At 43.6% G+C, this 20,332-nt stretch overlaps 1 protein-coding gene across 1 annotated transcript in view; it reads left to right on the forward strand.

The window, feature by feature from the left end:
- Positions 1-20,332, forward strand: part of cmya5 (cardiomyopathy associated 5) — an 86,771-nt gene that overhangs the window by 12,844 nt on the left and 53,595 nt on the right. The window contains exons 3-4 of the mRNA XM_029722365.1: positions 1,946-2,662; positions 20,174-20,269. Coding sequence (XP_029578225.1) covers positions 1,946-2,662; positions 20,174-20,269 — 813 coding nt within the window. The remainder of the gene's footprint in view (positions 1-1,945; positions 2,663-20,173; positions 20,270-20,332) is intronic.

The following is a 20,332-nucleotide window of genomic DNA, read 5'->3' on the forward strand; positions in this document are numbered from 1 at the left end:
GAGGCTGAAGGAAGAGAAAGAGAGACAGGAGAAGGAGAGACAGGAGAGGGAGAGACAGATGGAGAAGGAGAGAGAAAAGGACAGGCAGAGGCTGAAGGAAGAGAAAGAGAGACAAGAGAAGGAGAGACAGGAGAGGGAGAGACAGATGGAGAAGGAGAGAGAAAAGGACAGGCAGAGGCTGAAGGAAGAGAAAGAGAGACAGGAGAAGGAGAGACAGGAGAGGGAGAGACAGATGGAGTTGGAGAGGGAGAGAGAAAGGGAGATGCATAGGCTGAAGGAGGAGAGCGAGGAGAGAGAGAGACAGGTGGAGAGGGAGAGAGAAAAGGAGAGGCAGAGGCTGAAGGAGGAGAGCGAGGAGAAGGAGAGACAAGAGAGGGAGAGAGAAAGGGAAAGGCAGAGGCTGAAGGAAGAGAAAGAGAGACAAGAGAAGGAGAGACAGGAGAGGGAGAGACAGATGGAGAAGGAGAGAGAAAAGGACAGGCAGAGGCTGAAGGAAGAGAAAGAGAGACAGGAGAAGGAGAGACAGGAGAGGGAGAGACAGATGGAGTTGGAGAGGGAGAGAGAAAGGGAGATGCATAGGCTGAAGGAGGAGAGCGAGGAGAGAGAGAGACAGGTGGAGAGGGAGAGAGAAAAGGAAAGGCAGAGGCTGAAGGAGGAGAGCGAGGAGAAGGAGAGACAAGAGAGGGAGAGAGAAAGGGAAAGGCAGAGGCTGAAGGAAGAGAAAGAGAGACAAGAGAAGGAGAGACAGGAGAGGGAGAAACAGATGGAGTTGGAGAGGGAAAGAGAAAAGGAAAGGCAGAGGCTGAAGGAGAGGGAGGAGAAGGAGACGAAGGAGAGGGAAAGACAGATGGAGTTGGAGAGGGAGAGAGAAAGGGAGATGCGTAGGCTGAAGGAGGAGAGCGAGGAGAAGGAGAAACAAGAGAGGGAGAGAGAAAGGGAAAGGCAGAGGCTGAAGGAAGAGAAAGAGAGACAAGAGAAGGAGAGACAGGAGAGGGAGAGACAGATGGAGTTAGAGAGGGAAAGAGAAAAGGAGAGGCAGAGGCTGAAGGAGAGGGAGGAGAAGGAGACGAAGGAGAGGGAGAGACAGATGGAGTTGGAGCGGGAAAGAGAAAATGAGAGGCAGAGGCAGAAGGAGAGAGAGGAAAGGGAGAGAGAAAGGGAAAGGCAGAGGCTGAAGGAGGAGAGTGAGGAGAAGGAGAGACAGGAGAGGGAGAGACAGATGGAGAAGGAGAGAGAAAAGGACAGGCAGAGGCTGAAGGAAGAGAAAGAGAGACAGGAGAAGGAGAGACATGAGAGGGAGAGACAGATGGAGTTGGAGCGGGAAAGGGAAAATGAGAGGCAGAGGCTGAAGGAGAGAGAGGAGGAGACAAAGGAGAGGGAAAGACAGATGGAGTTGGAGAGCGAAAGGGAAAGGGAGAGGCAGAGGCTGAAGGAGGAGAGCGAGGAGAAGGAGATAGAAAGGGAGAGGGAGAATGAGAGACAGGAGAGGGAGAGACAGATAGAATTGGAGAGGGAGAGAGAAAAAGAGAGGCAGAGGCTGAAGGAGAGGGAGGAGAAGGAGAGACAGGAGACGGAGAGACAGATGGAGAGGGAGAGAGAAAAAGACAGGCAGAGGCTGAAGGAAGAGAAAGAAAGACAGGAGAGGATGGAGAAGGAGAGACAGGAGAGGACGGAGAAGGAGAGACAGGAGAGGGAGAAGGAGAGACATGAGAGAGAGAGGGAGAGGCAGAGGCTGAAGGAGGTGAATGAGAGACAGGAGTGGGAGGAGAAGGAGAGACAGGAGAAGGAGAGACAGGTGGAGTTGTTGAGGGAGAGAGAAAGGGAGAGGCTGAGGCTGAAGGAGGAGAAGGAGAGACAGGAGAGAGAGAGGGAAATGCAGGAGGAGAAAGAGAGGCATGAGAGGGAGAGGCATGAGAGGGAGAGTCAGAAGGAGAGGAGGGAGAGGCAGAAGGAGGAGAAGGAGATGCATGAGAGGGAGAGACAGATGGAGTTGGAGAGGGAAATAGAAAGGAAGAGGCTGAAGGAAGTGAAGGAGAAGGAGGAGAAGGAGAGGGAGGAGAAGGAGAGGGAGGAGAGAGTGAGAGAAAGGGAGAGGCAGAGGCTTAAGGAAGTGAAGAAGACACAGGAGAGGGAGAGACAGGAGAGGGGGGAGAAGGAGAGACAGGAGAGGGAGGACAAGGAGAAACAGATGGAGTTGTTGAGGGAGGAGGAGAGACAGGAGAGGGAGCAGAAGGAGAGACAGGAGAGAGAGGGGAAGGAAATACAGGAGAGGGAGAGAGAAAGCGACAATCAGAGGCTGAAGGAGAAGGAGCGACAGGAGAGGAAGAGTGAGATGGAGTTGGTATTGGAGGGAGAAAAGCAGAAGGAAAGGGTGAGAGAAAACCTGTTGATGGATATGGAGAGGCAGAAGGAGCGAGAGATGGAGGAGAGGGTAAGAGAAGAGAGAGGGCTGGATCTCCCCGCTTACGAGGAGCCCATTGAGGCTGACTATGAGATATTCGATGCGGAGGAGGAGAGCCAGGCCAGAGCAGCTGCTGCCCTACAGGGGATGGATTGCTTCTGTCTGGGCTGTGGTTGTCTGCTCTCTGAGACTGACAGACTGTCTGGAGGACACCAGGATCATGAGGTCACCAGTGTGGAGACAGCCTACGAAGACATCAGGGTGAGTGACAAAGTTAGATGTTAGTGGATAGAGTACACTATTCACATCACCCCATGTCACAATTCAGGTAATTCATTATTGTGTCCCTTCCTGGAAATTTGTCTTGCATCTTATACTCAACAGCACAGCATCACCACATTTAGTGCAATTATACATAAATGCATAAAACAATGTAAATCATGAGCAATATACAACTAGATACAACACTTGTGGATCAGACCTGGGTTGAAATACTATTTCAGGTATTACTTTTCAATACATTTCAAAACAAAATACATTTGAACAAGTACAGTGGGTATTCACCCCTTTGGATTTTTTCACATTTTGTTGTGTGACAAAGTGGGATTGAAATGGATTTAGTTGTGATTTTTTCGTCAACTACAAAGACCAGGGAGCTTTTATAAAGCTTCATAAAGAAGAGCAGTGATTGGTAAATGGATAACAATAACAAATTCGACAATGATTCAAGTGTTTGTTTCATATGATTCTTGGTTATTGATGTGTTTATGGAGGGCTCATCTGCAAAAGAGACTGTGGTCTCAGCATGCCTTCCTGCTTAAATAAAGGTTGAATAAAATACAATAAAATTGAATATCTCTTTAAACATGGTCAAGTTAATAATTATGCTGTGGATGATGTGTTAAACCACCCAGACACAACAAAGACAGAGTCGTCACTCTGAACTGAGCTGCAGAATGAGGCCATTGGTGATTTTAAAACAGCTACAGAGTTCAAGGGCTGTGAAGGGAGAAAACAGAGGATGGATCAACAACATTGTAGTTACTCCACAATAATGGCCTAAATGACAGAGTGAAAATATAATAAAAATATGCTGAATTTTTTAAAACCAAAACATATGTATGCATATGTATGCAAAAAGGCACTAAATTAAAACTTAAAAAAAATAAAAACACGGCAAAGGAATAAGCTTTTTGGCCTTAAATGCTAAGCCTTATGTTTGGGGCAAATCCAACACAACACATCACTGAGTAACTGCCTCCTTATTTAGAGGAAAACCTGCTTCAGTCTGCTTTATACCAGAGACTGGGAGAGGAATTCACCTATCTGCAGGACAATAACCTACAACACAAGGCTTTACACTTGGCTCATTGTGCTCTAGCTATCATGTTTCAGGTAATTTTATTTTATGTTTCCTTTATTTAACAAGGCAAGTCAGTTAAGAACAAATTCTTATTTACATGATCTGTGTAGTAATATTAATTGAATCAGAAATCCATTTGCATTGCTGGTTATAGCCTAATGTTATCTAGCTAACAATGAACCAAGTTGGCTAGCTTTAGCTACCTGCAGATTCATACTACAGCTATGACAATGTTTGTATTGGTAGTAGTATGAGTTAGGATTATGCCGGTTCATTGTTTAGCTAGCTAGCTACATGTCTAAACAAAAGACTCCACTTCGCCAGATGATTACATGACACATCAAGTTAGCCAGGTGTGTCTGGGGGTGATTATGGCCATCTATTGTATTTCATGAACATGTGTAGACAATAGTGTCCCTTCCACATAGCTACATGTGGCTGGGAGGTGGTTATAGCATTTCCTTCACATGGCTCATCAATTTAGATTAGTGTGTCGGGTAAGCGTCATCTAATAATTATAAAGTACATTTATCTGGACACTTTCTGTTTTTGATATTGCTACTATGCAGTAACCATTTCACCGAACTATTTTCACCTTCTGTATTCTGTGCATGTGACAAATAAACTTAGATTGTATTTGATATAGTGTCTGTTTACCAGAGATGGTAATTTGAAGAACAACATGACCTGCACCAAAGTCAGATTACGACATAGGCCAAGGACTAGATAGTGTATTTATACCTGAAGTTTTCCTTATTGTTGGCTACTACTTTTACTACTTTTAGTATTGAAATCGTTGGTTGTTTACTAAACTACTCACTCTGTTTAGCACATGGCCTCACGTGAATCCTTAAAGAGATGGGTGGGGCTAAGGCTCTAAGAGGGTGTGAACAATGCTGAATAGGTATTGACAAAGAAGAGCTCTCCAGTAGGTGTACCAAAATATTCAAGATACATTTTATGGGTGATTTAAATATTGAAAAAGCTTCAAACTGTAACTTGTGCCTGCAACCTCGTTCAGGTTATCAGTCAACCTAACAGGGTAGTTACAAACAGGACATGAATGACATCATAATCATGTATTGATCACATCTTCACTATTGATGCAGAAATTTGCTTTAAAGTAGTATCCAAATCCATCGGATGTAGTGATCAAAATATGTTAGTCAAATCTAGGAAAACCAAAGTTCCAAAGGCTGGGCCTAATATAGTGTCTAAGAGGTCATACAATACGTTTTGTAGTGATTCCTACGTTGTTGATGTAAAGAATATTTGTTGGTCTGTGGTGTGTAATGAGGAGTAACCAGACGCTGCACTTGACACATTTATGAAATTGCTTATTCCAGTTACTATTAAGCATGCACCCATTAAGAAAATGACAGCAAAAATGGTTAAATCCCTGTGGATTGATGAGGAATTGGAAAATGTAATGGTTGAGAGGTAGGAGGCAAAAGGAATGGCAAATACTGTAAGTCTGGCTGCAGAACCGATTGGTAAACGTACTGCAAATTTAGAAATCATGTGTTTATCTCAATAAAAATAAGAAATTATACTATGAAACCCTCCTGTAATCCCTGGTCACACATGACTGCACGGCCAGGCACGACTCCAACACCATCATTAAGTTTGCTGATGACACAACAGTGGTAGAACTGATTATCAACAACGACGAGACAGCATATAGGGAGGAGGCCAGAGACCTGGCTGTGTGGTGCCAGGACAACAACCTCTCCCTCAACGTGATCAAGACTAAGGAGATGATTGTGGACTACAGGAAAAGGAGGACCGAGCACGCCCCCATTCTCATCGACTGGGCATGGAGCAGGTTGAGAGCTTCAAGTTCCTTGGTATCCACATCACCAACAAACTAACATGGTCCAAGCACACCAAGACAGTCGTGAAGAGGGCACAACAAAACCTTTTCCCCCTCAAGATACTGAAAAGATTTGGCCTGGGTCCTCAAATCCTCAAAAGGTTCTACAGCTGTACCATCGAGAGCATCCTGACTGGTTGCATCACTGCCTGGTATGGCTACTGCTCAGCCTCTGACCGCAAGGCACTACAGAGGGTAGTGCGTATGGCCAGTTCATCACTGGGGCCAAGCTTCCTGCCATCCAGGACTTCCATACCAGGCGGTGTCAGAGGAAGGCCCTAGAAATTGTCAAGACTCCAGCCACCCTAGTCATAGACTGTTCTTTCTGCTACCGCACGGTAAGCGGTATCGGACGACCAAGTCTAGGTCCAAGAGGCTTCTAAACAGCTTCTACCCCCAAGCCATAAGACTAATGAACAACTAATCAAATGGCTACCCAGACTACTTGCATTGCCCCCCCCTTTTACGCGGCTGCTACTCTCTGCTATTATCACTTTAATAACTCTACCCACATGTATATATTACATAAATTACCTCGACTAACCGGTGCCCTGCACATTGACTCTGTACCGGTACACCCTTGTATATAGCCTCACTATTGTTATTTTACTGCTGCTCTTTAATTATTTGTTACTTTATTTCTTATTTTTGTAGGTATTTTTCTTAAAACTGCATTGTTGGTTAAGGGCTTGTAAGTAAGCATTTCACTGTAAGGTCTACACCTGTTGTATTCGGCGCATGTGACAAATAACATTTGATTTGATTTGAAACAAACATAAATTCTATGAAGATTGATAGTAAAAAGCTTTGGAGCACCTTAAATAAAAATTTGGACAAAAAGGCAAATTCAGTTCCATCATTCATTGAATCAGATGGCTCATTCATAACAAAACCACTGATATTGTCAATTACTTTAATGATTTTTTCATTGGCATGACATGCCAGCAACAAACGCTGACACTACACATCCAAGTATAACTGATTTGAATTATGAAAGACAAGCATTGTAATTTTGAATTCTGTGAAGTGTGTGTGGAAGAGGTGAAACAATGATTGTTGTCTATCAACAATGACAAGCCACCGTGGTCTGACAACCTGGAGGGGAAATTACTGAGGATAATAGCGGACGATATTGTCACTCCTATTTGCCCATATCTTCAATCTAAACCTACTATAAAGTGTGTGCCCTCAGGCCTGGAGGGAAGCAAAAGTAATTCGCTACCCAAGAATAGTAAAGCCCCCTTTACTGGCTCAAATAACCAACTAATCAGCCTGTTACCAACCCTTAGTAAACATTTGGGAGAAAACATTTTTTTCACCAGATACAATGGTATTGTACTGTAAACAAATTGACAACAGACTTTCAGCACGCTTGTAGGGAAAGACATTCAACAAGCACGACACTTACTCTCAGCCAATCGTCAGTAATTTGTGTAACTGATGATAAAAATATTGTGGGGGCTGTTTTGTTAGATTTCAGTGCGGCTTTTGACATTATCAATCATAGTCTGCTACTGGAAAAACGTATGAGGCTTTACACCCCCTACTATATTGTGGATAAAGAGTTACCTGTCTAACAGAACACAGAGCGTGTTCTTTGATGGAAGCCTCTCCAACATAATCCAAGAATTCGCCAGGACAGCTGTCTAGACCCCTTACTTTTTTCAGTTTTTACTAGTGACTTACCACAGGCGTTGAGTAAAGCCAGTGTGTCTACAACACTATACACGTCATCTAGTGAGTGAAATTACTGCAACACTTAAAACTTCACTAGGGTAGGGGCCAGTATTTTGACGTCCGGATGAAAGGCGTGCCCAAATTAAACTGCCTGCTACTCAGACTCAGAAGGTAGGATATGCATATTATTAGTAGATTTGGATAGAAAACACTCTGGAGTTTCTAAAACTGTTTGAATGATGTCTGTGAGTATAACAGAAATCATATGGCAGGCAAAACCCTGAGAAAAATCCAACCAGGAAGTTGAAAATCTGAGGCTTGTAGTTTTTTTAATTGATTCCCTATTCAAACTACAGTGACTTAGGGGTCATTTTGCAGTTCCTAAGGCATCCACTAGATGTCAACAGTCTTTAAAACATTGTTACAGGCTTCTACTGTGACCTGGAAGGGAATGACAGTCATTTCAACCAGGTGTCTGGCTGAGTGCCATTAGATCATTCATGCGCGTGGCCGTAGGCGCGAGGTGCTTTCTTTTTCCTTTCTGAAGACAAAGGATTTGTCCGGTTGGAATATTATCGAAGATGTATGATAAAAACATCCTAAAGATTGATGCTATACATCGTTTGACATGTTTCTACAAACTGTAGTATAACTTTTTGGACTTTTTGTCTCAACAAAATGCGCAAGCATGGCGCATTTGGATAACTCGACTGAACGCGCGAACAAAATGGAGGTATTTGGACATAAATATGGAGTTTAGCAAACAAAACAAACATTTCTTTGTAGAAGTGGCAGTCCTGGGAGTGCATTCCGACGAAGATCAGCAAAAGTAAGTGATTTATAATACTATTTCTGACTTTTTTTGACTCCAGAACTTGGCGGGTAACTGTATAGCTTGCTTTGATGGCTGAGCTCTGTACTCAGAATACTGAAAAATGTGCTTTCGCCGTAAAGCTATTTTGAAATCTGACACAGCGGTTGCATTAAGGAGAAGTGTATCTATCTATAATTCTTTCAATAACTGTTGTAAAGTTTATCAACGTTTATGATGAGTATTTTTGTAAATTGATGTGCTCATTCACCGGAAATTTTGGAGGCAATACATTTTCTGAACATCACGCGCCAATGTAAAATGAGGTTTTTGGATATAAATATGAACTTTATCGAGCAAAACATACATGTATTGTGTAACATGAAGTCCTATGAGTGCCATCTGATGAAGATCATCAAAGGTTAGTGATTCATTTTAGCTGTATTGCTCTTTTTTGTGACGCCTCTCCTTGCTTGGAAAATGGCTGTGTGGTTTTTCTTGTCATGGTGATGTGCTAACATAATCTAATGCTATGCTTTCACCGTAAAGCCTTTTTGAAATCGGACAATGTGGTTGGATTAATAAGAATCGTATCTTTAAAATGGGATATAATAGTTGTATGTTTGAGAAATCTGCTATTTCACTGGCTGTTGAATAGTGTGTCCCTCAGGTGGGCTCGGTCACGTCCCACATACCCAAGAGAGGTTATTAACAAAGAGCGGCAGTTAGTTTCAGAATGGCTGGTAAGGAATAAATTAGTCCTAAATATAAAAAAACTAAAAGCATTGTATTATTCAAGGTCAGTGGAAGGTAATTAATACATGCAGAAAACAATAATGGTCCAAGCCTGCTGCCCTGTGGTACACCACACTCAACCAAATTTGCATTAGAGAGGCTTCCATTAAAGAAAACCCTCTGTGATCTACTGGATATGTAACTGTCTATTCTTGATAAGGCAGAGGATGTTAATCCACAACACCTACATTTTTTCAGCAATATGTTATGATCATTGATATCAAAAGCTGCACTGAAGTTTAACAAAATGGTTCCCACAATCTTCTTATTATCAATTTCTTTCAGACAATAATCAGTCATTTGTGTCAGTGCCGGGCGTGTTGAGTGCCCTTCCCTATAAGCATGCTGAAAGTCTGTTGTTAATTTGTTTCTGTAAAATGACATTGTATTTGGTGGAACATCATTTTTTCTGAAAGTGTGCTAAGCAACGGAACAGGCTGGTTGGTCTGCTGTTTCAACCATTAAAGGGTGCTCCTCCCTCCAGGCCTGAGGGAATACTTTGTCTTCTAGGCTTAGGTTGAAGCTTGAAGAATTTTGAAGATAATAATGGGCAAATATTGTACAATCCAGACTCACAGCTGTAATCACTGCCAAATGTGTTTCTAACCTGTATTGACCTGGGGTAATATACCTCTAATCAAGGTATTTTAGTCCTGTATTTTTCATTAATGAAAATAAATGTTTGAATGTTGCTTGCACATTGACATTACAGAATATTTTGTGTAGATGACAGAAAAAAAATCACATTCAATTAATTTAAATCCCACTTTGTAATGCAACAAAAATCCAAGGGGGGTGAATACCACTGTAATTGAATATTGGAATGTATTTGAAAATACTATTTGGAAACTTCTGGCATGTATTTACAATGAGTTCAAATACATATTGTTGGAAGTATTTCAAATACCAGTATTTTCACAATAAATAGTTGTGAATGTTCTGTACTTAGTAGTTACGTTAGAAATAACAAACAACTTAACATTAAAAAGAGCAACTCGGCTCTACATAGTTGCTGACCTGTGACCCACTGACATTGCCCCTGGTTAGAGGGGAGTTAACTTCTTATGGGCAGGTGGGACGGTTGCGTCCCACCTGGCCAACATCCGGTGTAATTGCAGCGCGCAAATTCAAACTACAGAATTATAAATATTTAACTTTCATAAAATCACAAGTGTAATACATCAAAATAAAGATTAACTTCTTGTTAATCCAGCCGCTGTGTCAGATTTCAAAAAGGCTTTACAGCGAAAGCACACCATACAATTATCTGAGGACAGCGACCCCCGCATACAAAAGCATGAAAAACATATTTCAACCAGGCAGGTGCGCCACGAAAGTCAGAAATAGCTGTCACAGCTGTCTTCAGAAATGGACCAAAATGCAGCAGAGTTAGTATTCATCCTTCAATTTAATTAGAACAAACACTATACAAGAACAAAAACAAGGAAACTGACAGCCAACAGTCCTGTCAGGTGCAACCACACTAAACAAGAAACAATTACCCAAAACCCCAAAGAAAAACACACACTCCTATATAGGACTCCCAATCAAAGGCAACTCAACACACCTGCCTTCAATTGGGAGTCCTAATCACCAACACAACCATTCACACACACACAAAAACCCTGCCACATCCTGACCAAAACTAATCCAATTGCTCCCTCTGCTGGTCAGGATGTGACAGTACCCCCCCCTCAAGGTGCAGACCCCGTAATGCACCTTACAAAAAGAAAACACAACAAAAAATCCCCAATACCCCAACAAAACCAATAAACAATAACCCCTAAACAATAAGGGAGGGAAGGGAGGGTGGCTGCCATCAACGACGGCACTGTGCTACACCCTCCCTCCCCAACCCACCTATCTTGGAGGTGGCTCAGGTGCGGGACGTGGACCTCTCTCCACCTTCGGCGTCGCCCACTTCGGTGGTGCCGATAGCTGCGCCGAGCAGACGGGCCACTCGGGCTGACCCTGGCAGACAGACCACTCGGGCTGGGCCGGAGGACAGGCGGGCCACTCGGGCTGGGCCGGAGGGCAGGCGGGCCACTCGGACTGGGCCGGAGGGCAGGCGGGCCACTCGGGCTGGGCCGGAGGGCAGGCGGGCCACTCGGGCTGGGCCGGAGGGCAGGCGGGCCACTCGACCCGGGCAGTCGAGCCACTCCGGCAGACCCGGGCAGTCGGGCCACTCCGGCAGACCCGGGCAGTCGGGCCACTCCGGCAGACCCGGGCAGTCGGGCCACTCTGGCAGACCATTCACACAGTCGGGCCACTCTGGCAGACCCGGGCAGTCGGGCCACTCTGGCAGACCCGGGCAGTCGGGCCACTCTGGCAGCTCCTGACTAGCGGGCGGCTCTGGCGACTCCTGACTGGCCGGCGGCTCTGGCGACTCCTGACTGGCGGGCGGCTCTGGCAACTCCTGACTGGCGGGCGGCTCTGGCGACTCCTGACTGGCAGGCGGCTCTGGTGACTCCTGACTGGCAGGCTGCTCTGGCGTCTCCTGACTGGCGGGCAGCTCTGGCGACTCTTGACTGGCGGGCAGCTCTGGCGACTCTTGACTGGCGGGCAGCTCTGGGGACTCTTGACTGGCGGGCAGCTCTGGTGACTCCTGACTGGCGAGGCTGGGCTGACACACTAGACGCCTGATGCGTGGGGCTGGTACTGGACGTGCCAGCCTGGAGACATGCACCTCCATGCTAGTGCGGGGAGCTGGCCTGGGGCTCCATTCTTGCCCCGCAAAACTGCCCTTGTGCACCCCCAAAAAAAATTATTGGGGCTGCCTCTCGAGTTTACTAAACTCTTCCATAGCCCTGGAAACGCTCCTCCTTATCTCTGCCCACGTCCATCCTTCCTCCTTGTTCCTCTGCTGCTTGGTCCTGGTTTGGTGGGTAATTCTGTCTCAGCTGTCTTCAGAAATGTACCAAAATGCAGCAGAGTTAGTATTCACCCTTCAATTTAATTAGAACGAACACTATACAAGAACAAAAACAAGGAAACTGATAGCCAACAGTCCTGTCAGGTGCAACCACACTAAACAAGAAACAATTACCCACAACCCCAAAGAAAAACACACACTCCTATATAGGACTCCCAATCAAAGGCAACTCAACACACCTGCCTTCAATTGGGAGTCCTAATCACCAACACAACCATTCACACACACAAAAACCCTGCCACATCCTGACCAAAACTAATCAAATTGCTCCCTCTGCTGGTCAGGATGTGACAATAGCGATATTATAAATGCCTTACCTTTGATGATCTTCTTCTGTTGGCACCCCAAAAGGTCCCAGATACATCACAAATGGGCCCTTTGTTTGATAATGTCCTTCTTTATATCCATAAAAACTCAGTTTAGCTGGTGCGCTTCAGTCAATAATCCACCTAGTTTCCCTAGTTCCCTAGTTTTCCCCAAAATGCATACAAAATGAATCCCAAACGTTACTAATAAACTTTTCCAAACAAGTCAAACAACATTTATAATCAAACCTTAGGTACCCTAATACGTAAATAATTGATAAAATTTAAGACGGAGAATCGTTATTGTCTTTACCGGAGACAAATACCAAAGAACGCGCTCTCTTCGCTTGGAAACCCTACAGCCAAAATGGGAGCCCCTGTCACGAATCCCACCAAAGGTGGCTCCCCTGCCTGCTCAGGCAGTGCTCTAGCCGCTGCTGATCCCTTTTTCCTTTTCGGTTGGTATGTCTTATTGTTTGCACCTGTTCCTTATTTGTGTCTCTTGATTTATGGTTATTTAAGCCTGTTTAGCCCGCCCAGGTTTGTGCGGGATTATTTTTGTTAGAGTGCTTTTTTTTGTTGGATGTGCTGGCGATCTGCATGTGTTGTTTTATATGCGTACTGTGGACCCGTTGTATTTGGGCACTTCGTTATTCACGCCGGTTGTGTTGGCGTCGACCGTTTTCGTATTAAGGAATAAACACATTTTTCCTTACCTCTGCTCTCTGCGCCTGACTCCTACCACCACTCCTAGCAATCGCTGACAGCCCCCTAGAAAAACTACCATTTCTGGCTCATTTTTCCAAAAACCAGCATGAAACTCTTTCTGAAGACTGTTGACATCTAGTGGAAGCCCTAGGAACTGCAATCTGGGAGGATTTTGCCTTATAATAAAAGTGACAGCCATTGAAAACAGTGGTAGGCTGAATCATTTTTTGGGGGGGATGGTTTGTCCTCGGGGTTTCACCTGCCATATCAGTTCTGTTATACTCACAGACATCATTTTAACAGTTTTAGGAACTTTAGAGTGTTTTCTATCCAAATCTACCAATTATATGCATATCCTAGCTTCTGGGCCTGAGTAACAGGCAGTTTACTTTGGGCATGCTTTTCATCCGTGAAAATACTGCCCCCTACCCAAGAGAGGTTAAAACCTCTACAGGATTGGTGTCCCCCCCCACGGGACGGTTAAGCTAACGTAGGCTAATGTGATTAGCATGAGATTCTCAGTAACATGAACATTTCCCAGGACATAGACATATCTGATATGGGCAGAAAGCTTACATTCTTGTTAATCTAACTGCACTGCCCAATTTACAGTAGTTATTACCATGCTATTGTTTGAGGAGAGTGCACAATTATGAACTTGAAAATGTATTAATAAACAAATTAGGCACATTTGGGCAGTCTTGATCCAACATTTTGAACAGATATGCAATAATTCATTGGATCAGTCTAAAACTTTGCACATACACTGCTCCCATCTAGTAGCCAAAATCTAAATTGTGCCTGGGCTGAAATAATACATTATGACCTTTCTCTTGCATTTCAAAGATGATGGTAAAAAAAAACATTTTTTTCTTTGTATTATCTTTTACCATATCTAATGTGTTATATTCTCCTACATAAATTTCACTTTTCCACAAACGTCAAAGTGTTTCCTTTCAAATGGTATCAAGAATAGGCATATCTTTGCTACAGGTCCTGTGCTATAGGCAGTTAGATTTGGGTATGTCATTTTAGGATAAAGAAAGGGGCAGATCCTTAAGAGGTTTTAAAAGGAATAATAAATACACACATGGAATGCAATGAATAGAGCAGGATGAATGTATGCATATCAAATGTGCTACAACAGTGAAAAGAAATGGAACAGAACTGCAATGGTAGAAGCTGGTACTCCTGGTTGAGTGGCAATCCTTACTCTCACCTGCGCCACTCTCTCCAAGAACAGTGCTTTCATGCTCACTAAACTAACACCACTGATTTTACTTGCCAGCTTTACTATTTTGTGTAATTGTTTTTGGTTTGAGATGGACATGTAATTGTACCGGGCTTGTAAACAGAACGTGAGAACACTCTGAATGAAGGATGTGTGCAATATGTTTATTTTTTTATTGACCTGATATTTAGTTTAGTCTCCTCATGAAATATAGTCGTTATTGTCTCTTTTTGTATATCTGTTTTGTGTTAGGAGTCCAGGTAGGTTTTGAGTAAATTATAGAGCCAAGATACAGGTAACTGCCAAAATAAAGGAAACACTTGAGTAAATGATGGATACTGTCACGACCGTCGCTTAAATAACTGGACCAAGGAGCAGCGTGAGTAGAGTTCCATATTTTATTGCTCGTGAAACTTCAAAAAAACAACAGAGATATAATGATCGTGCAAAACGTAGTGCACAAAGGCACACATACAAAACAAACAATATCCCATATCGCAGGTGGGAAAAGGAACACACTAAGTATGATTCCCAATTAGAGGCAACGATTATCAGCTGCCTCCAATTGGGAACCAAACACAGAAATATACTATCTAGAAATCCCCCTAGTCACGCTCCGACCTATTACTCCTATTACTCTTCAGGCCCCAGTGATGCACATTTAGAAAGTATGATGTCACCTGTTTTAATCCGTGTAAAGTTCCCATGTGACATCATCAAGTGGTGACAGTGATATGTGATCAGTTCTCCCTGTTCACTCAGTGTAGGTCATTGGCAATGTAAAGACACAGCTCATATTTCAGTCACACACAGAGTGCTTTTGTGAGCCTGTTAGTGTGTGTTTGGTATCGATAATTACCATGCCCCATGAAAATTATTCACTCTTTCTGTCTCTAGAGTCATAACATAGAAAAAACATTTAACCAAATAGATTTGTACAGAAAAATTGTATCAGCTAACAAGGCAAAACAGTTGAATTGTTATGAACACAACCTTCTGTCCGTCTCCAACTGTTTGAACAGCATGCTAGCCTGTCCACTTTGTTCAGATGTTGAAATCAAGTGACCTACCTTATTTCTCTGAATATGAACGAGTTGCCAATTCCCTATATAATTATTTTATGCTTATTGCACATTTATAAAACAGACTAAACAGCTAGTATAACCACCCAGGAAATGGTACAGTAATGCACGCGCAATAGACTGAGCATTAATTTCCCAGAATGAATGTTCATTGGTACATCCATTTTAGTAGTCTGCTCTGCTCAGAATTTGAGGAGTTGAAACATAAACAGTGTATGGTTCAAAAGGTTAACATCTCCTCTATTACAGTAAAATAATGTCTCCATGTGTTTTGGTGTCCATATGACCGATTCTGTTGGACCAAACCTCAAATGCAAATAGCAAGTTGAAACAGTTTGTCAGAGAGGAAGAAGTGATCTCTCATCTTTGTTGTTGTGAGTGGTAGGGGGAGGGGCATGGGAGAAAATCTGTCCAAAATATTATTTTGAACCTAAGCTTTATCGCCTGCCTTCTCGCGTTTGGGACAACGGCTCCCATTGTTAGAGTTTATGTATTATTTCTTACAAGTGTTATTACATACAGCTGGGAAGAACTATTGGAATTAAGAGCGAAGTCAACTTACCAACATTACGACCAGGAATACGACTTTCCCGAAGCGGATCCTCTGTTTGGACCACCACCCAGGACAATGGATCGGATCCCAGTAGGCGACCAAATACAACGGCGCCGCAGAAGGGGCAGACGGAGCGGTCTTCTGGTCAGGCTCCGTAGAAGGGCACATTGCCTACCACTCCCGAGTATACTACTCGCAAATGTCCAGTCTCTAGACAACAAGGTGGAAGAAATTAGGGAAAGGGTTGCCTTCCAGAGAGACATCAGAGATTGTAACATTCTCTGTTTCACGGAAACACGGATCTCTCGGGATATGTTGTCGGAGTCGGTACAGACACCGGGTTTCTTCATGCGTTGCACCGACAGAAATAAGCATCTCTCTGGGAAGAAGAAAGATGGGGGTGTATGCTTCATGATTAACAACTCATGGTGTAACCATAACAACATACAGGAACTCAAGTCCTTCTGTTCACCTGACCTAGAATTCCTTACAATCAAATGCCGACCATATTATCTCCCAAGAGAATTCTCGTCAGTTATCGTCACAGCTGTGTATATACCCCCTCAAGCAGGTATCACGACGGCCCTCAAGGAACTTCACTGGATATATATCCTGAGGCTGCATTTATTGTAGCTGGGGATTTTAACAAAGCAAATTTGAGAACCAGGCTACCTAAATTCTATCAGCATATTGATTGCAGCACTCGCGCGGGCAATACACTTGACCACTTCTACTCAAACTTCCGCAATGCATACAAGGCCCTCCCTCGCCCTCCCTTCGGCAAATCCGACCATGCCTTCATCTTGCTCCTACCGTCCTATAGGCAGAAACTCACACAGGATGTACCCGTGACTAGAACCATTCAATGCTGGTCTGACCAATCGGAATCACTGCTTCAAGATTGTTTTGATCACGCGGACCGGGCAATGTTCCGGGCAGCCTCAGAGAATAACACCGATCTATATGCTGACTCGGTGAGTGAGTTTATAAGGAAGTGCATTAGAGATGTTGTACCCACTGTGACTATTAAAACCTACCCTAACCAAAAAAACGTGGATGGATGGCGGCATTCGTGCAAAACTGAAAGCGCGAACCACTAGATTTAACCATGGAAAGAGGACTGGGAATATGGCCTAATATAAACAGTGTAGTTATTCCCTCCACAAGGCAATCAAACAAGCGAAATGTCGGTATAGGAACAAAGTGGAGTTGAAATTCAATGGCTCAGGCAAGAGGCTCAGGCAACTACGGACAACAAAAAGAAAACCAGCCACGTCACGGACATCGACGTATTGCTTCTAGACAAACTAAACACCTTCTTTGCCCACTTTGTAGACAATTCAGGGCCACCGCCACTGACTGCCCCCCTCTCCTTCTCAAATCAAATCAAATTTGATTGTCACATGCACGTTATTTGCAGATGTAGCGAAATGCTTGTTTTTCTAGCTCCGACAGTGCAGTAATATCTAACAAGTAATATCTAACAAATTACACAACATAAACCCAATAAACACAAATGTAATTAGGAATGAATTAACCAGCATGGCTAGCACAGCATTCTGCAGCGATACGCCATCCTATCTGGTTTGGGCTTAGTGGGACTATCATTTATTTTTCAACAGGACAATGACTCAACACACCTCCAGGCTGTGTAAAGGCTATTTTACCAAGAAGGAGAGTGATGGAGTGCTGCATCAGATGACCTGGCCTCCACAATCACCCGACCACAACCCAATTGAGATGGTTTGGGATGAGTTGGATCGCAGAGTGAAGGAAAAGAAGCCAAAAAGTGCTCAGCATACGTGAGAACTCCTTCAAGACTGTTGGAAAATCATTCAGGTGAAGCTGGTTGAGAGAATGCCAAGAGTGTGCAAAGCTGTCATCAAGGCAAAGGGTGGTTATTTGAAGAATCTCAAATATAAAATATATTTTGATTTGTTGAACACTTTTGTGGTTACTACATGATTCCATATATGTCTTATTGCATAGTTTTGATGTCTCCACTATTATTCTACAATGTAGAAAATAGTAAAATTAAGAAAAACCCTTGAATGAGCAGGTGTTCTAATACTTTTGACCGGTAGTGTATCTGGCATTACTCATCTCATATGTATACACTGTATACACTATATATGTATACATATGTATACTATTCTACAGTATCTTAAGTCACTTAAGTGGGCCTTGAATTCTAAATAAATCACAGGCAGTGTCACCAGCAAAGCACCCCCACACCATAACACCTCCTCCATGCTTTATGGTGGGAAATACACATGCGGGAATCATCCGTTCACTCACACCGCGGTTGGAACCAAAAATCCCAAATTGGGACTCCAGACCAAAGGACAAATTTCCACCGGTCTAATGTCCATTGCTCGTGTTTCTTGGCCCAAGCATGTCTCTTCTTCTTATTGGTGTCCTTAGTAGTGGCTTCTTTGTAGCAATTCGACCATGAAGGCCTGATTCACACAGTCTCCTCTGAACAGTTGATGTTGAGATGTGTCTGTTATTTGAACTCTGAAGCATTTATTTGGGCTGCAATTTCTGAGGCTGGTAACTCTAATGAACATATCCTCTGCAGCAGAGGTAACTCTGGGTCTTCCATTCCTGTGGCGGTCCTTATGAGAGCCAGTTTCATCATAGCGCTTGATGGTTTTTGCGACTGCACTTGAAAGAACTTTCAAAGTCTTTGGTAGCGGGCCGCTATGTCGATGTCCACGACAGGGCTGGTTTTCTTTTTGTAATCTGTGATTGTCTGTAGACACTGCCACATACGTCTCGTGTTTGAGCTGTTGAATTGCGACTCTACTTTGTCTCTATACTGACACCTTGGTTGTTTGATTGCCTTACGGAGGGAATAACTACACTATTTGTATTCGGTCATATTTCCCTTGCCATGATTAAATGCGGTGGTACGTGTTTTCTGCTTTACGTGAATGCTGCCATCAAGCCACGGTTTCTGGTTAGGGAAGGTTTTAATAGTCATAGTGGGTACAACATCTCCTATACACTTCCTTATAAACTCGCTCACTGAGTCAGCGTAAACGTCAACGTTATTATCTGAGGCTACCGGAACATATCCCAGTCCACGTGAACGAAGCAATCTTGAAGCGTGGAATCCAATTGGTCAGACCAGTGTTGGATAGACCTAAGTACGTGCGCTTCCTGTTTTAGTTTCTGCCTATAGGAGGGGAACAACAAGCTGGAGTCATGGTCAGATTTGCCAAAAGGTGGGTGGGGGAGGGCCTTGTAAGCATCGCGGAAGTTAGAGTAGCAATGGTCGAGCATGTTACTCACTCGTGTACCACAATCAATATTCTGATAGAATTTAGGTAGCCTTGTTCTCAAATTAGCTTTGTTAAAATCCCCAGCTACAATAAATGCAGCCTCAGGATATATGGTTTCCAGTTTGAATAAAGTCCAGTGAAGTTCCTTGATGGCCGTCTTGTTATCCGCTTGCGGGGGGATATACACGGCTGTGACGATAACCGAGGAGAGTTCTCTTGGGAGATAATACATTATCATTTGATTGTGAGGAATTCTATGTCAGGTGAACAAAAGGACTTCAGTTCCTGTATGTTGCTACAATTACACCATTAGTCGTTAATCATGAAGCATACACCCCCGCCCTTCTTTTTACCAGAGAGATGTTTATTCCTGTCAGCGTGATGCACTGAAAATCCCGTTGGCTGTATGGACTCTGACAGCATGTCCCCAACTAGCCATGTTTCCGTGAAACAGAGTATGTTACAATCCTGAATATCTCTTTGGAAAGCAACTCTTGCCCGTATTTCGTCGACTTTGTTAACTAGGGACTGGACATTTGCGAGTAATTTACTCAGGAGCGGTGGGTGGTGTGCGCACATTCGAAGCCTCACTAGAAGACCGCTCCGGCAACCTCTCCTCCGGCGGCGTTGTTTTGGGTCGGCCTCTGGAATCAGTTCAAATGCCCTGGGAGGTGCAGACAAAGGATCCGTTTTGGGAAAGTCGTATTCCTGATCGTAGTGCTGGTTGTGCTGGTAAGTTAACGTCTCTCTTATATCCAATAGTTCTTCCCGGTTTTATGTAATAACACTTAAGGTTTTCTGGGCTAACAATATAATAAATAATACATAAAAAAATCTAAATACTGCACAGTTTCCTAAGGACTAGAAGCGAAGCTGCCATCTCTATCGGCACCACCTTGGTGCCATCTCAGCAGGGGCTTGAACCAGCAACTATTGTTTTGTGTCCCAAGTACACTTACATAGTCCTTACATATGGAGAGTTGAGCGACAAAAGGGAGAGACTGAATTATTTATATTTATTTTACAGAAGAGCAAAACCAACACTTTTATTGTGTTCACTGCATCTAAAACAGCCCATCCTTACAGTAGCCTGTATTGTATTTTCCTAGTTCAAGTTTTCATTCAGTGTGTTTCTGTGCTCTGTTCGTATTCCAGGAGAGGCTGAGTGAGTGGATCTCAGAACTGCAGGAGAGATCAGAGAACATTGAGGATCTGGTGTCAGAACTAGAGCTGGGATACAACACTGTAGAGGTAGGAGGAAAGAGAGAATTTGCTATCTTCTCAAACTCAAGTAACTGTCTACTTGTGTGTTAT

This window comes from Salmo trutta, chromosome 29 (genome assembly GCF_901001165.1).
Source record: "Salmo trutta chromosome 29, fSalTru1.1, whole genome shotgun sequence".
Lineage (NCBI taxonomy): Eukaryota > Metazoa > Chordata > Actinopteri > Salmoniformes > Salmonidae > Salmo > Salmo trutta.